The sequence below is a fragment of the Ochotona princeps genome, chromosome 9, assembly GCF_030435755.1.
Source record: "Ochotona princeps isolate mOchPri1 chromosome 9, mOchPri1.hap1, whole genome shotgun sequence".
In the NCBI taxonomy this organism is placed as follows: domain Eukaryota; kingdom Metazoa; phylum Chordata; class Mammalia; order Lagomorpha; family Ochotonidae; genus Ochotona; species Ochotona princeps.
The window spans coordinates 2,323,774-2,342,646 of record NC_080840.1 but is presented as its reverse complement, the minus strand read 5'-3'; the positions used below and the strand labels follow the sequence as shown (position 1 = coordinate 2,342,646).

The 18,873-nt window shown below is 52.3% G+C and overlaps 1 protein-coding gene across 1 annotated transcript in view; it reads right to left on the bottom strand.

Annotated features, from left to right (window-relative positions):
* The window catches only part of COL22A1 (collagen type XXII alpha 1 chain), a 200,587-nt gene that overhangs the window by 151,396 nt on the left and 30,318 nt on the right, over positions 1-18,873 (bottom strand). The window contains exons 4-8 of the mRNA XM_058668448.1: positions 12,305-12,379; positions 9,541-9,652; positions 6,513-6,636; positions 2,203-2,478; positions 942-1,022 (exon numbers count right to left, since the gene is read on the bottom strand). Of these exons, the coding sequence (XP_058524431.1) occupies positions 942-1,022; positions 2,203-2,478; positions 6,513-6,636; positions 9,541-9,652; positions 12,305-12,379 (668 nt within the window). The remainder of the gene's footprint in view (positions 1-941; positions 1,023-2,202; positions 2,479-6,512; positions 6,637-9,540; positions 9,653-12,304; positions 12,380-18,873) is intronic.

Below are 18,873 nucleotides of genomic sequence, written 5' to 3'. Positions count from 1 at the left end.
CCTCAGGCTGTCTGGGCATGGTATGGCGGGGAGGAAGGAAGGGAGGCTTAGCTTGTCAAGGCCCTGGAGCAGTCAGGCCCCAGACCCTATTGTGTCTAGCTCAGCCACCTATAAGGAATCTCTTAACACTGTAAGCCTCCATGTTTACCTCTACAGAATGGGGACAAGGGCACCACCATTCTAACATCAAGAGATTACATGAGACACTGTGGGAAAGATCATGCCTCAGCGTCTCATGGGCATTTGACATGGAATACTAAATTCTCTTCACTCTCCCTTTCACTCCCTCACCCCTTCTCTTCACCTTCCTGCCTTACCTCCCCCTCTGATGGTGAATGCCCAGTGATCACTATACACCTGTGTCCACTGAGAGCCCTGACATGAGCATACTAGGGCCATCCTGGCAATGAATGTGGACTTCAGCCACCAGTCCCAGGAAGCATGCAGTGACAAAGACTGTCTTTCCAGAAAGCCATGGAAGGAGGGTTGGGCAACAGAGGGTGAGAAGGGGAAGGCCTGAAAACAGGAAGATGAAGGGGAGGCAACACTGGTCCCTCGGGCTGTCTATATCTCCACCTCCCTGCAGTGCTGGCCAGTACAGGCCACTGTGGCCGCCCCCTCCTTAGAGCACTGGTGGCAGATGCTCCTTCAGGACATCCTGCAGGCTCTGGGTCCCACTTACCAGGACTGGAGCTCATCATGCTGCACCCAGCACGGTGCTGACCAAGGCACCCACTGCAGCACTCATTATGGGACCTGTCCAACTTGGCTTCACCAGCCCACACACTCTGTGGCCAGGAATAAGAACCAAGCTGTAGCCCTTGGGCTCCTCTGCAGGCCACACATCGCCTGGACCTTGGCTGCTTTAGCTAAGCCCTAACCCCCACAACAGTAGCTATACACATCCTCTTCTACCCCATGCCATGCCAGTCCTTTCTCACCGGGCCTGATGGGATGTCACAGCAGGTTTCCAGCTCTGCATGCCGTGAGTCACAGTAGATCACAATCCGCTGCAGATCAAACTGCAAAGCACACGTGCAGAAAGCGTCAGTCCCAGGGGAACCGTGGAGCCTCCATGGCTCCTCAGGCTTCCTCCACCCCGAGCCCCTCATGGTCCCTTGCCGGGGTCCCTCCTACACCGAGCTCTGCTGTTGGACCTCAGAGAGATCCTGAACACATTCTTGTCACACTTTAAAAGTGACAGCTCACATGCTGGGGAGGCTCAGGGCACACACCACAGCCTGCCCGGCATTTTGCTCTGCTCTGAGGTCCTCTATGTGGTCACAGCCACCCTGTCCTTTGTCACCACTGTTCTATTTAAGAACACCCCTCTGCACGCTATTGCAACAAGTCCCTGAAGGTCAGGGCACCTCCATCTTCAGCACCCCCCACACCCCGCCTCCAGGCATCTGCATATGGTTGTCCAAGAGAAATTCTGAACTACAAATATGCTTCCATTATCACCTTTAATCCCACAGACCCTTAGAAGCTGAACACGTAAAAACTCCAACATATGGGCTGCTGGAGAGAGCAGCTACCCAGAAGGAGCAACTATGCCTGACAATAATTCACCAGATGAGAATGTCCTCAACATAAAGATATGACATATATTCCAGGTGATGCCTTATCCTGCCATTACACATTGCACACAGTTATTGAAATATCTACTGTATCCCATAAATACATACAACCATTTTTTTCAATTTGAGAAAGAGAGGGAGGGAGAGAGAGTGTTTGCTCATCCACTGGTTTACTGCCTAAATGCCTGCCACAGCCAGGGCTGGGCCAGGCCGAAGCCAGAAGCCAGGAACACAATCCAAGTCTCCAATGTGGATGGCAGGAACCCAACTACTTGAGTCATCACTGGTTGCCTCCAAGGATGGACAAAATAGGAAGTTGGAATCCGGACTTGAACCCAGGTACCCTGAGATGTGATGTGGGCATCTTAACTAGTGTTTCACACACCAGGCCAAATGTCCACCCCAGGGCAACTATTACATTCATATAAAAACTATACATGTATTTGCAGATGTAGGTTCTGTGTGGAGGCAAAGGCCTAGACACAGAGGCAGGAAATGGGAAGAGAAAGAAATGGCAGATGTTCGGGTCCCAGCGCTCCCTTTTAGGACAATCATGGTATTACTTGACGAAGTGGGGTGCATCGGCATGCAGTGGTCCAACCTCCCCCTCCCCAGTACTCACATCAATGGGCACACTGTCATAGAGGCGCTTGCCCACCACAGTCTTCCCCTGGATGTCAATGTTCTCCCTCTCCTCGATGGGCAGCGTCTGCACCAGTGCACAGTCGACGTACAGAGAGACGTTCCGGGCCTGGATGGCCAGGGCGATCTTGTGCCAGTCCCGGTCAAAGAGGTTGCTGACCGGGGCACCTCGGAAGACCACTCTTACAGCATCCGTCATGGCCCCCACGGCATTGTACTCCACGGCCTTGTTCTCGCCGTCTAGCCGGATGGAGACCTGGGGAGTGGGGACAAAACGTTCTGAGCTTCGTGGAATAAGTGGGTTTAGGGTTGCTGATGGGAGGCAGATTTCAGAGTCAAACCTGATTAACCTGACACTATCTGTGACTCTGACCAGCAGCTTCAGCTGCTGCCTGGCCTGGGCTACTCACTTTCTATCTCTGAGCTTTGCTCTCCTGTTCAGTTCAACGATGTTCAGCCATCTAACTTGCAGGCTGCTCCAAGCCCTAGATTAAGTGGCATAACTGAACTCAGACATCTGCAAGGGGCTCCATGGGTCTGAAAGCTTTCGTGTGTATACAAGACAATGGAGCAGAAAGAATAGAGTTCAGAGACTGACCATACCCAGTTGTGTTAGAACCCTGGGCCATAAAATGTAAGGAACCATGTTGGCTTGGCACAGCCAGACTCAACTTCAGGCTGGATTCCTGGTACCAGTCGGCCTCCCCACTGGTTAACTTACATTGTTACCTGTGTCGAGCACAAAGCTCAAAAATTCAACTGAATAAAATGCCCTGATGGCAGGAGCCACATCTGTCTGGGTCACTGGGATAACTTGTGCCTGTGGCACAAGGCAAACTGGCACAAAGTTTTACTTTGGTTTGCTTTTTAAGAATGAATCACCCATTCTCAACAGGTACTTATTTCTTCATCTCCTGTACAGTGTTCCCTGAACTTCCTGTGTACAAACAACGTTTCGGGTGGCAGAGTACCACACTGGGCGGCAAGACACATGCTCTACCAGGGCGTGAAGGAAGGGGACATACAACATGTACAAAACAAGGCTCATTGGGTGAGCTAATGAATAAGGGAATATGTGATTGTACTATCTTGTGGGATTGGTCTTCATTTGCTCTGGGACTCAGGTCCTGCCCTTCCCTGTGTCCAGAGACAAAGGACTTGGGCTTCCTGTTGGTTCTAGGCTGCAAGAAGCACCTGATAGTGGGGATTGAAGAGCAGTAGAGAGAGGAGGGTATTCATTCACTGCTTTCATCCCTTCTGGCTTCCCTTTGGTCCTCAGGGGCTTTTGCTGCTCCATGTGCCACAGCTCAACTCTCCAAGAACTCCGCCCTTGGTGAGTTCAGAATGCACCACCTCCAGTAAACCCTGGCATCCTACCTGTGTGCCCAGCCTGCCCAGTCTCATGGCAGTTTTCTGCTCTTGCTGACCCAGGAGGAGTCAGCCTCCTCTTTGGGCTCCAGCCCCTTTAAGCCCACTAGCTTCACTCAAGCACTTGCCAAAAACTGTGGTCTAGCCTATCACTAAGTCACCTTGAGGCAGGCAATTTACTGAGTGTACCAATATTACGGCATCACCATGAGGACTGAAGTATAATTACCTGTGTAGGACATATATGGTACCTGACATAGGACAGGCAACATCCTACACATGAGTTATCACAAGACACACAGGCCGGTTCACACACCTCACCATTGTGACTCCTCCCCTGACAGGCACACAGGACTGGATTCTGCCTTGCCCATGTGTTCCCACAGCCCAGGCCTACTGATTTCTATACCTGTTTTCATAGCCCTGCATCTACACATGAAATGATCTGTTCATTTCTTCCTTTCACCTGTGTGCTGCCTTCTGTGTCTCCTACATGGGAACAGGGGTCTCTCTCATCACCACAGGGGCTGAAACAGCACATAGCACAGGGTCCCCAACAAAGTGAGCAAATGAAGGAGAGGCCACAGATGATGGCCATGAAAGGTAAGCAACTGTGCTTCTAGCTCCAGCCATCTGCTCTCTCTTTGGGGAGCCATGTGGCCTCAACGTAACCAAGGGGGCCCTAGGGATTTATTTTCAATCACATTGCCTACTTCTATATGATGGTTAGAATAAAAAGCAGAAAAACACATACCTAATAACTGAAGGTTTCTCATGCAACATTACTCTGAGCAAGCAGGGTCTTCTACATTTCACCCTTGCCCACCTTGCAGCTTCCCAAGCATGTGGTTGTCCCTCTGGGTTCCTATCTTTGGTATGACACAGAGCAAGGGACAATACTCAGCAGGCCTGAGCTGGGGTGGCCTCTGGGGAGGTCCTGCATGGCTCAACTGCATTAGCAGATTATCATGCCATCATGTTTCTACTGTCAAGTGTGCACAACTAGAATCCAACAACTCCTCCGATGTCTTTATCACTACCTGAGACACCATCAGTGCTTGCCTGGTTTGCTACCAGAGCCTGCCAACTGCTCTATTTCTAGTCCAGCTGCCTACCCTGTCTATTTTCATACAAGAAGTCCCTACCATTGTAAGGCCTTAATGAAGCCAGAATACCTCCCCTCCCAACCAGGCCAACACACACAAACCATACTCTGCTCCCACTATGTCAGCCTCCTTCCTGCCCGTTTGTCCTATCTTGGATGAAAGTCCTGCAGATTGCTCAAATGACAAGCAAGGAAGATGTCAGCTTTCAAGGACAGTTGTGAACACCCAGTGAGATTGCAGATGAACGTCAGTATCTGCCGATCTAGGATGACTGATGGAGTGGACAGGCCCTCACTGGCCTTTAGCCATCCCGTCCGTGTCTGTCAAGCACGTCCCCACAGCTTCAAGGGACCATCCCACATTTCCAGGGAAGGACAATCAACCATGACACTGGACTGTCAGGTGCCTGTGGAACACAAGCCTCAGGCTTCTCATGGCAGACTCTGTCTCTGAGTGGTCATCAGCGCTCCAGCCCCCGGTTCATTCTGGCAGAAGCGGAGGTGGGAAGCAGCCAAGACATCCACTCTGCAAAGGCCATCAAAGATGAGGACTCAGACTGAGGGGGTGTTGCGGGCTCCCTCCACAGGAATGTCATGGCAGGTGCCCAGCCCTACTGCCCCGGACCTGGAGAAAGTGGAGAATTAAGAATCAAGTCACAGCAGGTGACAGTAGACACAATGCCAGAAGTTGACTGGTACCAGCTTAGAACAGCACCCAGCTGAGCACCCAGTTTAAAGCACAGACATGGGAGTCCACCTCCTGGCCCATTCCCTGTGAAAACCTAGGCAGCCTGTCTGTGGCTCACCTACCTCCTTGGTAAGACGCTACCATTAGAACTGACCCAGATGGTTGCCATAAGCCCTACAGGGTTGGGATCTGTGAGGCATTCAGAGCAAATCCAAGCTCACACCAAGAGCTCATATGTGTTGATAAGTAAAGGCCTAGGAGGACAGAGGCAAGCACTAGCCACCAGAGAGCTCACCATTTTGGAGGCAAGTGCAGGAGAATGGGTGCCCAAGAGCAATCACTCCAGTATGTGAAAATTGGGACAGTATCTCTCAGCAGAAGGCGAGTCATGTCAACCATTTCCAGGATAGAATAAGGACACGGTTGGTCCATGACCTCTGAGATCACACGGATGTGGAGTTGGCAGGGAGCAAAAGACTTGAATGCACACCAGCAGCTACTGCTGATGGCCTAGATGATCAGGTATATCCTTTCTCCCAGGGTTCTAGGGCTGCACCTTTCGGGCACTGAACACCAAAACTCAGCAGAGGTGGGTGAAGTCGGGGTTCAGAGCTTCATTCAGGAAGCAATTGAAGAATATTCCAAGAAAGGACCCACTCTGTCCCATGACATACCACTCTACCTGATTCTCCCACTCCCCATCTGTGGCAGGGACCCTCTGCTTTTTGTTTTACAGCTAAGAAAAGTGAGACTCTGAGAGATAAACTCACTCATACAGTGCCCACACACACTATGGAAGAGAGGAAAGGAAGTTTCCCTATATCATGAGGATGTGCCTATCAGGAAGCCAGGAGAGCAGGTGTCACAGGCAGGAGGGCTGGTGACTACCTGCCTGGTTAGGTCTCCTCCTGCCTGTCAGAGTGCTTGGCGCTGGATTTGTCAGTGGGAGAAGAACTCAGACCTATCCAGTCATATGACAACCACTGTCCTTTCTCTATGTCCTGCCCCTACCAGACGCAGCCTTCCCAGAGCTAGGACTAAGCTTCCTGAAAGAAAACCAAAATGATGAGTGATGCCACTCCCAAGAGAAGGAGAGCAGCCCATGGAGCCAAGGTCACACTGTCCGTACCTGAGGGATGCCATACTGGTCAATGACCTGCCAGATGTACCAGTCCTCCTTTCGAGACATCTTCCGAAAACGCAAAGTGGTGACAAAGGCGTACTCATCAGGCAAACCCTGGGGGAACACATCCCTGGAGAAACAGAGAGAAAACAGCCTCAGGCTTGGCAATGAGAGGAGCCCACACGTCCTGTTCATGCCTGTGTGCCACCAGCTTGGCCTCTCCGCTCATTGCTATAGTTCACGCTCCTGGCCAGCCTGGGCTGCCTTCTTCAGGATTCAACATCATCCTCTGCAGATCCCACTAGAACCCTTTGACAGTCCTCCTGCCACCACCCTCAGCTCCTTCAACTACACCCCATGGTGGGCACCTACTTCTGTCACCTTACCGCCCCCATGATGGACAAAGTCACCAGTGCTAAATGCCCATTTACCCTGGACCCAGCCTTCAGCTCTCTGCCCCATCCCTTCTTAACAAAACCCCTCATCCTCTGCCTTGGAGCTCCTAGGCTGAGATCCTGGCCCCATAGCAATGGGGAGAATAGGAAGGCGAGGTCTTCAAGGGGTGATCAGGTTAGGTGGGGACCCCAGCACTGGGACTGCTGTCTTATACAAAAGACCCCACAGGGGCATCTCCTGCCTCTCCCCGGAGAGGTTAGAGGGATCCACCTGGGAGCGGCTGGTCCTGGACCCTGGGTTCAGAAACCCAGGAAGTCAACTTCTGCAGAGCATAACTCACCTGGTAGTCCACGCTGCTTGGCTGCGGCCACCTGAGTCGACTAAGCCAGGGTACCCTCTTCTCTCCCCTCAAGCACCCTACAGGACATCATGGCCTGGGACAGTCCCTCATCTCTCCTAGTCATGGGAAGGGCACAATCACACCAGGTTCACTTGTGTCCCCATAACAAAGGCTCTCATAATTCTACATCCCCGACCAGTCCCTGAGCCTGTCCATCCCTCTCATCACAGTCCCTGCTTGCTTATTTCATGGGGCCCTGGTTTCTACCCTCACTCTCCGATTTCCCCGAAGAGGTACCAGGTGAAGGAAGAAAGCCGACCTCCCTCCCCATGAAGTCCCTGCAGTGTGGCAAGCCAGCCACAAGGGTTGACATTAGGAAGACACCTGGGCTCAGCCACATGCCTTCTATACATGGAAGCATCCCCTTCCCCACTCCCACAGTGGGGCCTGGGCAGTTCTCCCAGAGAAACAAGCTAGAAACCAATGATGTCATCTGCCCTGTGCACAGCAGGACCCTGGCTGGCATATTGCCTTGCTACAGCAGACAAGGGAAGTGTCCCTAGGTTCCACAGGCTAACATGGGCACTCAGTGGGAGGAAACTTGCACCTGGGGCCTGGTCAGGCACTTCATAGTTCTGCAGAACATGACCATGGTGGACTTGAGGGCTGGGGTTCATCCAAGGAGCATATGTGGCACTAATGTCTCCACCGGATGAGGCAGAATCTGTCTGGCCAGACAGCCAGGAAGGGAGTGGGAGGTTGTCGAGTCTTTGGTTTCTCAGATCCACAGGGACCCGGGGTCTGGCTGTGTAGCCTGTAGACACAAATGGCTCCTCTGCATTCCCCTCCCTCTCCACCCCCATGTGCAGATCCAAGCTGGGAGCACATCCTGCTCAAAGCCAGCATCTCTCTCAGGGTCACCAGCAGACAGTGGGTGCAGAGCCCCTCGCCCACAGCACCTAGGCTCAGGGATGCCCTGGGTCACTGTCCAGGCGGGAAGAAGGCAGCAGCTACTGGAGAATTTCACTGTTGATATCTTCTTCCCTCAGGAGCCTGCTATTCCAACCATGCTATTGTTCTATTCCACACACACCATCTTCACACACCCATGGAATAACACACAGAGAGAAAGACACTGTACTAAGAAAAGTATGCATTTTCTCTTTTAGTGACCATTTTCCTCTGACTATAATCACTTTCTCCTAGTGCATCCACATGAATGCACACAACATGCATTCTCTCTCTCTCTCTCTCACTCTCTCTCTCTCTCTCTCTCTCTCTCATACACACACACACACACACACACACACACACGTTATTAAAGGAGTTAATGAGATGGGGCCAGTGCTGTGGTATAGTGGGTAAAGCAGCACTGGCATCTCATATGGGCACTGCTCCACTTTTGATCCCTGCTAACGAGCCTGGAAAAGCAGCACAAAATGGGAGACCTGGAAGAAGGCCCTGGCTCCTGCCTTTGGACTGGTTCAGCTCCAGCCATTGCAGACACTTAGAGTCATTCTCAGAAGGACAAACAGAGCAGACTAAGGAAGAGCATCGACATAGTCTTTGTGGTGGGAGGCCTTGCAGGCTCCAGAGGCACACAGAGGAGGCAGAGTGGAGAGTCTGGGGGACAGAGCAGGGACCAGAGAGCTCACATCTGGGTCCTTTCTTCCACCGGACACTTGTTTAAGACCACCTGGAACCATGAGTTTTAAGATGAAGGAGAGTAGGTATGTTGCAAAGTCATCTTGGTTTGCAAAAGACAAGGCAAGAGTGTTCATCTGGCATCATCATAGTCCCGACTAAAGAGGCAACTCCTGCTGTCTCAGCCATGCTGCAGGGCAGGGACATTCATCTCAAGTGAATCCAGGGACACTGGCTTCCTGTTATAAGGCCAGATCCCCCAGGCAACACTGAAGTCAGCTCTGCTTTGGCTAAACCTCACTGTACAGTTCACGTGGTGCTGGACCATGCAGAGGCTGTGTGTAGCAGGTGCTAGGTGTCAATCACTAGCCAAACTGCATGTATGAATGAATGAGCAATGCCAAATACGCATGCCAGGAAGAGCAGAGAACCACAGAGCCGATAAGGTTCATGGTGATAAGACAACTAAGAAGCTGGCTGTGCCCTCAGATCAGCAGTTGTATTGCTTTATCTCAGATGACCTCCTCAGGCACCTCAGGTTAAAACTGGACTCCATACTTAGCTTGCAACTGGGGCTACCTGGCCCTTGGCCTGCCCTCTCCCAGGACTCCCATGGCCCCCAGGGCACGGCAGGAAGGAGAAGCGACCACTCACTCAGTCCGCTGCACCACAGGGAAGGACCCCATGCGGACATAGGAACTCTGTGCTCCATTTTCTCTTGGCCCCAAGATTTCCTTCACACTGAACAGATCCATCAGGTCAAAACCTGTGCAAACAGAAGAGCAAGAGTGAGCAGGGCAGAGGAAGGCACCAGAGACCAAGCCAGCACAACCTGCCCTCTGCAGTGGCAGCCTGGGTGGACACCCCGTGGGACCAGGGAGTCAGCAGGTGTCTGGGTCAGGAGGAAGCAATGATGTACAACTCTGACCCCGGCCCAGGGAAGGGCAGGAAGTGTTCTCCCACTGGCAGGTGAGTGCTGGGCACAGCTCAGATCCCAGCACAGTGTGTGGCATCTGAAAGGAGTCGTGCCTGTGCTCACACTCACCTTGCAAGTGGCTGATACCTTCACTGCTTTACATCTCCTGTTCCAAGAGAAAACATCAGAGAGGAGAGCCTTGTCTCCATTACACTGCATTAAGGAAAGGTGCCCCTAAGAGAGGACCTAAGTCACACTGGCATTGGAGAAGCCATGGACAGAGCTGAATGTTGCGGCTGGGGGTTCCGACTGACTTGCAGACAGAGCTGTAGGAGCCTCAGGAGCTCCATGATGGAAGGAGGGTGGTGATGCTCATCTGAGACCCTGAAGGATGACCCTCAGGAGGCTCGTGGGGGCAGGCATGTGCCAGTGCACACAGCATGCTGACTCTACTAAGAAGCACAGAAGCCTGGGAAAGCGTGCACGTGTTGAACATAGCATGTGTGCTCCAAACACCGTGTGATCCACAGAGGTACCTCCTCTTGACTAGGGCTGAGATCAGGCCCAACTCCATAACAAGCTCCCACAGATTTCGGTGCAGAGAACTGGGGGTGCCTGCCTGCCAAGGACCACTGGGGGCAGAGAACTGGGGGTACCTACTTGTCAAGGACCACTGGGGCTGAGAACTGGGGGTGCAGAGAACTGGGGGTACCTGCCTGCCAAGGACCACTGGGGGCAGAGAACTGGGGGTGCAGAGAACTGGGGGTACCTACTTGTCAAGGACCACTGGGGGCAGAGAACTGGGGGTGCAGAGAACTGGGGGTACCTGCCTGCCAAGGACCACTGGGGGCAGAGAACTGGGGGTGCAGAGAACTGGGGGTACCTGCCTGCCAAGGACCACTGGGGGCAGAGAACTGGGGGTGCCTGCCTGCCAAGGACCACTGGGGGCAGAGAACTGGGGGTACCGTCCTGCCAAGGACCACTGGGGGCAGAGAACTGGGGGTGCAGAGAACTGGGGGTACCGTCCTGCCAAGGACCACTGGGGGCAGAGAACTGGGGGTGCCTGCCTGCCAAGGACCACTGGGGGCAGAGAACTGGGGGTACCGTCCTGCCAAGGACCACTGGGGCTAAGAACTGGGGGTACCTGCCTGCCAAGGACCACTGGGGCTAAGAACTGGGGGTACCTGCCTGCCAAGGACCACTGGGGGCAGAGAACTGGGGGTACCTGCCTGCCAAGGACCAGTACGATCCTGGCCACATTCCTCTCCTTTTTCATCAATTCCTTCTGCTGGAGAAAACTGGGAGAGTTGGAATCCGCTTGTTTTTGTGTTTTTAACTTCAGTAATGATCTGCCCTATGTCTCCAAACTTTCACAGCAGCTGGAGTGCATTTTTCAATCTAAATACAGTTCTTGCCTAGCAGTGGATTTGAGTGTCTGACTTTTAGGCAGTAAAAGCAGGCTCCAGTGTAGTATACACAAGTTATTGCCTATGTAGCATGGCTGCCTGGGGGCAGAAGGCGTGGCTCCCACTCAGAACCAAGGAACTATGCTCAGGAAGCCGGTGAGGAGGTGCAGCAGGCAATCACAGTCCCAGGGGTACTCTGCTCCACTAGGAACCTAGGTTAGGCAGATACCACACAATTTTGTCAGTGGTTGCTTTAATTGGAGACCAAAGGCTGGCTCTCTTGCAGGGCTCAGGAGAGATTTTAATGCAATGGTGTAACTACTTCTGGGATGCCACTAGCCAGCCTGGGGAGCACAAAGGGAATCTCTCCATACAAGAACCTTGCACCCCACAACAGTTCTGCCAGCTCCTACTGAACCCTCACCATCACCCTGTCACCCTTGGAAGACAAAGTTGTGATTGCAAGTGGAGATAAGGTACTGTGGAATGACGGATCATTGCTAAGTAGGGCAGGGCCTGAGTCCAGCAGCTGGTTCCATGTTGTATGTGACAGGCAGGAGACTATTGAGTGCTGGTGTATGTGAAGTGCACTGTGGCATGCCAGCCATAATGGGAGGGCTGCTCCATGCCCAGGGTCATCAGGATGATGGAGACTCAGGTGCAGCCACCTGCACCTACTAATGTTACCCAGGAGATACGCCTGGCCTGCGGTATGAAGTCATGGGCCCGTTTGTTCCTTCACCTCTGCCTCCTTCACTCTTGTACAGCTCCAATTCACTCCTGCCTTTGCTCCAAAATGCGTTTATTTACTCTCTTGCTCACTGTGCCAATCATCAGCTTACTCACCCACCACTCCTTTAAACCCTTTTTTCCTAATGTGCCACCTAGTGGTTCCTATAGCATCTCCAGAGCTTGCCTAAAGGAGAACCTGAGAGGTCTCTACTGTTGGCAGCTCCTTGATGAGAGCCGCCCCTTGCACACTCTCAGAACTCAGACTGAAAGTCAGTGTGGATGAGACTGCATTGACTAGGGTCACCCTTAGGTCCAGGAAGCAGGGCCATGAGGCAAGTGCAGCTGTGGCTGCCTTCTCTCTTACCTGTGATCTCCTTGGACTCCCCATTGGTGTGCTTGAAGCGGTCGCCTTCCACGCGCACGCTAGGGCACAGCACATCTGGGAAAAGCAAGAGGAAGCAAGTACCAATGAGAAAACGTGCCTTGCAGTCACTCTGCAGACGTGACAGTAAGTTGTCCTCAGCTCAGGAAGTGCTAGGCAACAGCAGCAGGTGCAGAAGGTGCTGGGAGCTCCACACTCAAGAACTATTTTTCATTTATTCACACCCAGGTTGTCACTCTGCAAACTCTGGGCTCTGTAGTGGGGCTACCATCCCTTCCATGGTGGACATATAGCAACCAGCATCTTCCACACAGATAGCTGGTGCCAAAAATGAAGGCCGGAAAGGAGGGCATTCAGGGCACAGCTATGAAATGAGTTGCTTGGGGCCAGGAGAACTACACTGAGGTTCCTCTTTAAGGAACAGCAGGGGGCCGGGCACAGTAGCTCAGCAGCTAGAGTCCTTGCCTTGCCAGGTTCCCATATGGGTGCTGGTTCTAATTGTGGCAGCCCCGTTTCCCATCGAGCTCCCTTCTTGTGGCCTGGGAAAGCAGTTGAGGACAGCTCAAGGCCTTGGGGCCCTGCACCCACATAGGAGACTCAGAGGAAGCTCCTGGCTCTGGATCAGTGCAACTCCAGCCGTAGCGGTCACTTGGAAAGTGAATCAGCAGATGGAGGATCTTCCTCTCTGTCTCTCCTCCTCTGTATATCTGGCTTTCCGATAAAAATAAATAAATCTTAAAAAAAAAAGACAGCAGGAACAAAAGGTGTCAAAAGGTAAAGGGATCCTCACTGAGCGTGAACAGAAACTGGGTGCCGGGGCAGACAAGAGGTTCAGGCTTCTCCCTCTGGAGATCTGGTGAAGATTCCAGGGAAGTAGAAATTCCAAATGGCAGCAAAATTTACGAAATTCATAAAATTTATAATTATAAAAAGCAACAGAGTGGGTGAAACAGTATTTTAAAAGCTTCATTATATAGCCCAAATACCTTATCTCCCATCTTCCTAAATCGATTTACAGATAGGAGCTGGACGGAAGATGTGCTCATTTCTTTCTGAAAATTCCAGCAACTGCACTAACCCTGAACAGTAAACTGAACCCTAGTGCTGCCTGCACTGCCAACAAGCTTGGTGGCTGGGAGGAGCTGCTGAATGGCCAGGTGCCCATGTAAGCATCTGTGGCCTGGGGCACCTGACTCCCCAGGGCTGCTACGAGGACACACAGGACCATGGCTGGGATAGCAGTAGGATGAGGGGCTGGGACACTCGGGTAGTGGGGCTATTCTTATCACACACTCAGAGGCTGCTCTGCTCCACCCCACCCCCCACCCATGGCAGTAACCTCCCCTATGTGAAGGCATGCAGTTCCCCAGTTGGGTGGATGGGCCTGGGCCCCACCCTGCCCCATGGAAGTAAGAGGGACACATGAGATATTTGGTTGCCGGGAGGGGGCATTTATCAGGTTTATCCTACTTGGCACCACCAGGTCTGACCCACCCCATGGAATGGGTTATTTTGGAAATAGCATGGGGCTGTCTGTCTAGGCCTAAATACAAGAGAAGGCACAGGTGCTGGGAAATATTTAGACAGCTCCACCCGGGAATGTAGCAGCTGGGGGGTGACTGTCGATCCAGGGAAACAGGCTAGGAACTCTGTGTCATTTAAGGGAGTTTAAGAGGAGCCAAGTTAGTAGGTCTGTCCTGCTCTGGAAGCTAACAGCTGGAGTTCAGGGTCTCGGCTTCACAGAGACCCTCAAACCCAACAGCAAGGCCAATGTGTAGCCTGTGAACCTGGCAAACATGGAGACTGCTCTCGGCAGCAGCAGAGCAGCTTCAAGCTGCTGTAAGGAGACATACTCATAGCAGCCACGTCAGGGAGCCTCACCCACACCAGTCACATTCTCTCCAACCAGGCCTCCCTGGGTCAGGCTGCCTGGGCCCTTGGGATTCACTCTCTCAGCAGGGAGGCAGGGTTAGCACCCAAAGCCTCTGCCAGCCTCCTTGAGCCATGTCCCTGTCCCATGTCCCTCCTCTGGCCATGCTATCTCTCCATCTTAGATAATGACCTGTTCATCTCTGCACTCACCCACTTCTTCAAAAGAAAGATATTTTATATCCCAAGTCAATGACTCTACTCTAGAGACACGAAAATGGGAAAGCGATAGTCAAGGTTCCTGCTTCAGGGCGTTCTCGGTCGACCGCAGGACAGACTTCAAACACACAGGTGCAGGAAAGGGCTGGAGGCGCTGCTGCACCTGGCCTCCTTGGCTCACAAGGCTCCCTCTCCCGGGTCTCGGAGACTCTGCTCAAGGCTTCCCCTTCATTTGCTGTGCCTCAAGGTTTTGGACTTCTTTGCAGTGAGGGCATTGGGAGGTAAGTCAAGTGGGCAGTTAGCTTTTACTTCAGCCTCCTGAGAGCGTGAGACTCAGTATCTGGAGCTGACTCCCAAACCAGCATCCCCAAAAAAGCTTAAGGAAAATTGCCTCCACCAGAGCTGGGATTTCTTTACTTGCAGTTGACTCTGTGCTATGTGTGGGTTTCCTGAGGGTGAGCGTCAATGATAAGGCAGGGTGAGGGGTGGGGAGGTGAAGGTGCCCTGGATGTCAGGAGGGCCAGTAAGGATGACAGAATAGTGCATTCCTTTCCTGTGTGGGGGTGGTCTCCACTCTCAAGAGGAGGGTCCCGTTCACTATTACAATACACATGGCTCTACTGAGATGCATTCAGCACCATTGTAAGAAGTAAGAAGCAAGTTGTGGATCTAAGGACAGAGCTAAGTCTTCAAGAGTCAAGATCACATTGGATTTGTTCTTGGCCAATTCTCTTGGAAAGCTTGACAGCACGAAGCAGGAACTGGATCATTGCAAGGATGCAGCTCCCAGGGAAATGACTGACAGTATGCTCACTGACCCTGGCTTCCCTCTGCTCTGTGGGAATGTGGGACATCCCCAACCCCAGAGGGAACGCTCTCCTCTCAAGGTGGTTCTACTAGCTGAACATAGCTGTCACTCCAAGCAGGAGCCCGAGAGATTCTCTTCCACCTTTTTGGAAAAATATTTCAACTCACCCTACCATCCATGCATCAGAGGGGAGGGTATGCGTGTGTGTGTGTGTGTGTGTGTGTGTGTGTGTGTGTGGAGGGTACCAGGACTGTGGATCAAGGATTACATGCCATGGTCTCCCACATCAGCCCTCTCTGCAGGACATGCAGCTGCATCAGCCCCTGGCTTTCAGCCAAGATCTTCCTCCAGTGGAGGCTTAGGGGATGCTAGCAATCATTGAGACCCCATGGCATGCCAGTCCCCTGGCTTGGGATTTAACCCACAACCAGCCTCCTAGGAGGCAGATTTTTGTTCCCGTTATACTAATGTAAAAATTGAGCTTAAGGAAAGTCAGGTAGGAGCAGTGTCTGAATGAACTTCTTACTGGATCTGGGATCTAGGAGTAGAATTGGCAGGACTAGGGCAGGTGACAGAGAGCCCAGGAGGAGCCAGGGAAGGATTCTGGGATGGTCTCACTGGAGACCAAACAGGAAGAAGTCTCAGCTCATCTGTCACATTCTGCCAGCCGCTGCTGAGCACAGCCAACCACAAAAGAGATGAATGAAATTCCCCATGGTGGAGGAAAGGCGGAGGCGGCAAGGGAAGAATCAGACCAGCAGATGACACAGTCTACTTCCTCTACTGCGTGAAGGCAAGGCCAGCCAGGGAATCCTCCACACCCGTACTCTGCAGGTCCAAGAGCTCATAGTTACATGAATAAGGGCCACCATGGCAATGGTTCCTGGGGCCAGAGTGCCTGCATGTGCGGGTCCTCAGCCTGGCACCTTTTGTGCTGCTTCTTCTTGAGCCTTGTAATTTCTCTTCTGGGAGGAAGCAGCTGTCTACGCAGCCAGCAGGTGCATGCATATGGCTTGTTATGCATCAGATGTGTCCACAAGCATGTTGACTACCTCAGCACAGATAGCTGAGCCCTCACCACAGTTCTATAATAGGTACTACTACTGTTTACAGATAAACAAGAAAAAGCTGAAAGGCATAAAGAAGTTAGCCATTTGCCCAAGGCCATATGTGTAAGAAGTCACAAAGTCAGCATGAGACCCTAGCACTTGGCCACTGGCGCCACTGCATGATGCAGCCAAGTTATCTGCCCCAGGCCAGTAAGCCGTCAGGGTCGCTATAGCCAGCACTGACAGAGAGCCAGCCCTCAGCCATTGTCTGAAATGGCTCGTTCTGCCTTTGAACCCTGTAGAAGAGTCTTCCTCCTTCCGTACCTGTAGGATGTAGAAGTCAAGCATTGACCCAGCATTACATGACAGCAGGTGGTAGAGGTAAGACCTGAACCAGCGGTCAGAATGGAGCATTCGTGTTCTAACCACTGTCCACATAATCTCAGCTTTGGAAAGTTGCCCAGGTGTGACAGAGTCATAACCTGTAAACCCTTGGAAGACCATGTTGTCTCTCAGAAACCCTCATGTTTTCATTAATCCTATCCATGATTTCACAAGGTAGATACTATCACCCATATCATTCTGGTGAATCGTAGCCTTCCCAGTTGTAAAACAATACAGTGACTGGTAAACACATTCCAGGATCATGGCATGATGGATCATGGGAGAAGAAAAACGCAGGACTCAGATACTCAGGTTCTTATACCCAGGTCTACTTCCAGCTCTGCTTTGGAATATTCTGGAGATCCTGGCCCATATTTCTCTCCTAGATCACAGTATGTTGGCCCTGGTTACATCCCTAAGGACCCATGCCCTCTAGCCAGTGAATCCACATTTCCGTGGAGACATGGCCAGGTGTCAGTGTGTAGGGGCAGGTTTACATATTTTAGAAGAAGCCTGGTAGGATATATGGTAGACAAAAGAGCATTAGGCAGAATATCTTCCAGGACCTGCTGACAGCTGCAAACCACGGACCATGATAGCTTCTCACCCACTTGTCTCTATCTCAGAAGGAACAAGCGTAGCAACAGGTGGATCAGTGGGTTTGGACAAGCCATGTGCAGAAAATCTCTGAAGGCTTCCAAGAGGAAGCCCTCAGACCAGACCAACTTCAACACTTCATGTCAGTCTCCTGATCCAGCTCTGTCTCCACACTCTGTCCCCCAGAAGTGCATGATGGTACCAAGTAGGAGCTGTGAGGCAAGGCTGGAGGGTTGGGGATGTTTCCACTGAGATCTGAAGGGATGGGGAGGAACACAGCATCCAGAGGAAGGCTAGGCAAGAGCTGCAGGACAATGAAGAGAGCAACGATGAGAGGAGAGGTGCGGCAAGGCTCTGGCTTTCCACATGCCTGCACAAAGAGACCAGGTAGCCCAGCTGGAACTGCAACAGAGTTAGCTCTCTCTTGGGGTCATTAACCAGGCAGTCGCAGGAGAGGGCTGGCAAGTGGGTTCTGTAGCCCTCTCCTGCCCAGCTCGCCTCTCCAGGGGGGCACTGCTTTTACCTGGCACTGCTTTTATCTAGCACAGCTGCTGCCTCACTGAGCCTGGCTTTGTGTCTGCTGCCATACCTTGCCTCGCTGTGACTGCTGTGGCTTGCACCTCATCACAAAGCAGCAGACACAGCCATGTTCCCTGACCCTCTGGACCTGGCCTTCCATTGTGGCCACTGCTGTCCTCATCCTAGCCCCTCATTGCCACTGTTGCCCACCCAAGACTGGAGGTCGAAGCGTGAATGGGTCAGAGCCTGTTCTTGCTTCTGCTCCTCCATGGGGCGGAAGAGAACACTCAGTTCACAGAAAGCTCAGTAGAGGCACGGCACTCAGCAGAGGTCTGCTTTGCTGCTTTCCATCCCTGCCTGTGAGGTTGAACACAAAACACAACAGGTTCCAGTGCTTGTCAGTCAGCTCAGAGTAAAGTTTCAACTTTTTCTCGCAGCCACAAGGCCACAAGGACACTGGCCTTTGTCCATGCTTCACCACTCAGGAAGTTCCAGGCACAGCCACTGCAGGTCCTGGATGGGGCCAGCAGTTCTTTTATGTCAAGTCTTCTCCACCTGCCCTTCCCTGACTGTGTCCTCACAGAGCTCCCTAACACTGGCTCTAGCAGGAGCCCATGGCTTTTCACGATCCCTCCCTTATTTCCAGCCAGGTACCCTAACCATCACTGCAAGCCATCACTTTTACCTAAAATTTTCCCATGTTCCCTTTCTCCAAAAGACACATAGGGGCATCCTTGCCCAGCGATGGAGGCAAAATACCTTATAAACCTAGTCTGGGACCCAGGAACATTGATGCACCTGGCAGGCTGGACTCATGTGTTCTCTCGTGGGTCAGGGTCACATCAGATATACAGCATGGCTTAGCCAAGCGCACCCAGCCTGTCCACTCTGATTTTAGCATACGTGCTGCCGAAGTGAGCACAGCCTGTCCACTCTGTATTCAGGTCTTATGCACCTTCCTCAGCCCTTGGGGGTCTTTGTTTCAGCCTACACTGAGCCTAAGCAGGAAGTTTTTCTGTTCCTTAACTTGAGATCCAGCACTGAAGATGTGTGCAGTAGGAAATACACAGGGGGAGCAGGTGCTAAGGGGCCAGGTTGCACCCCAC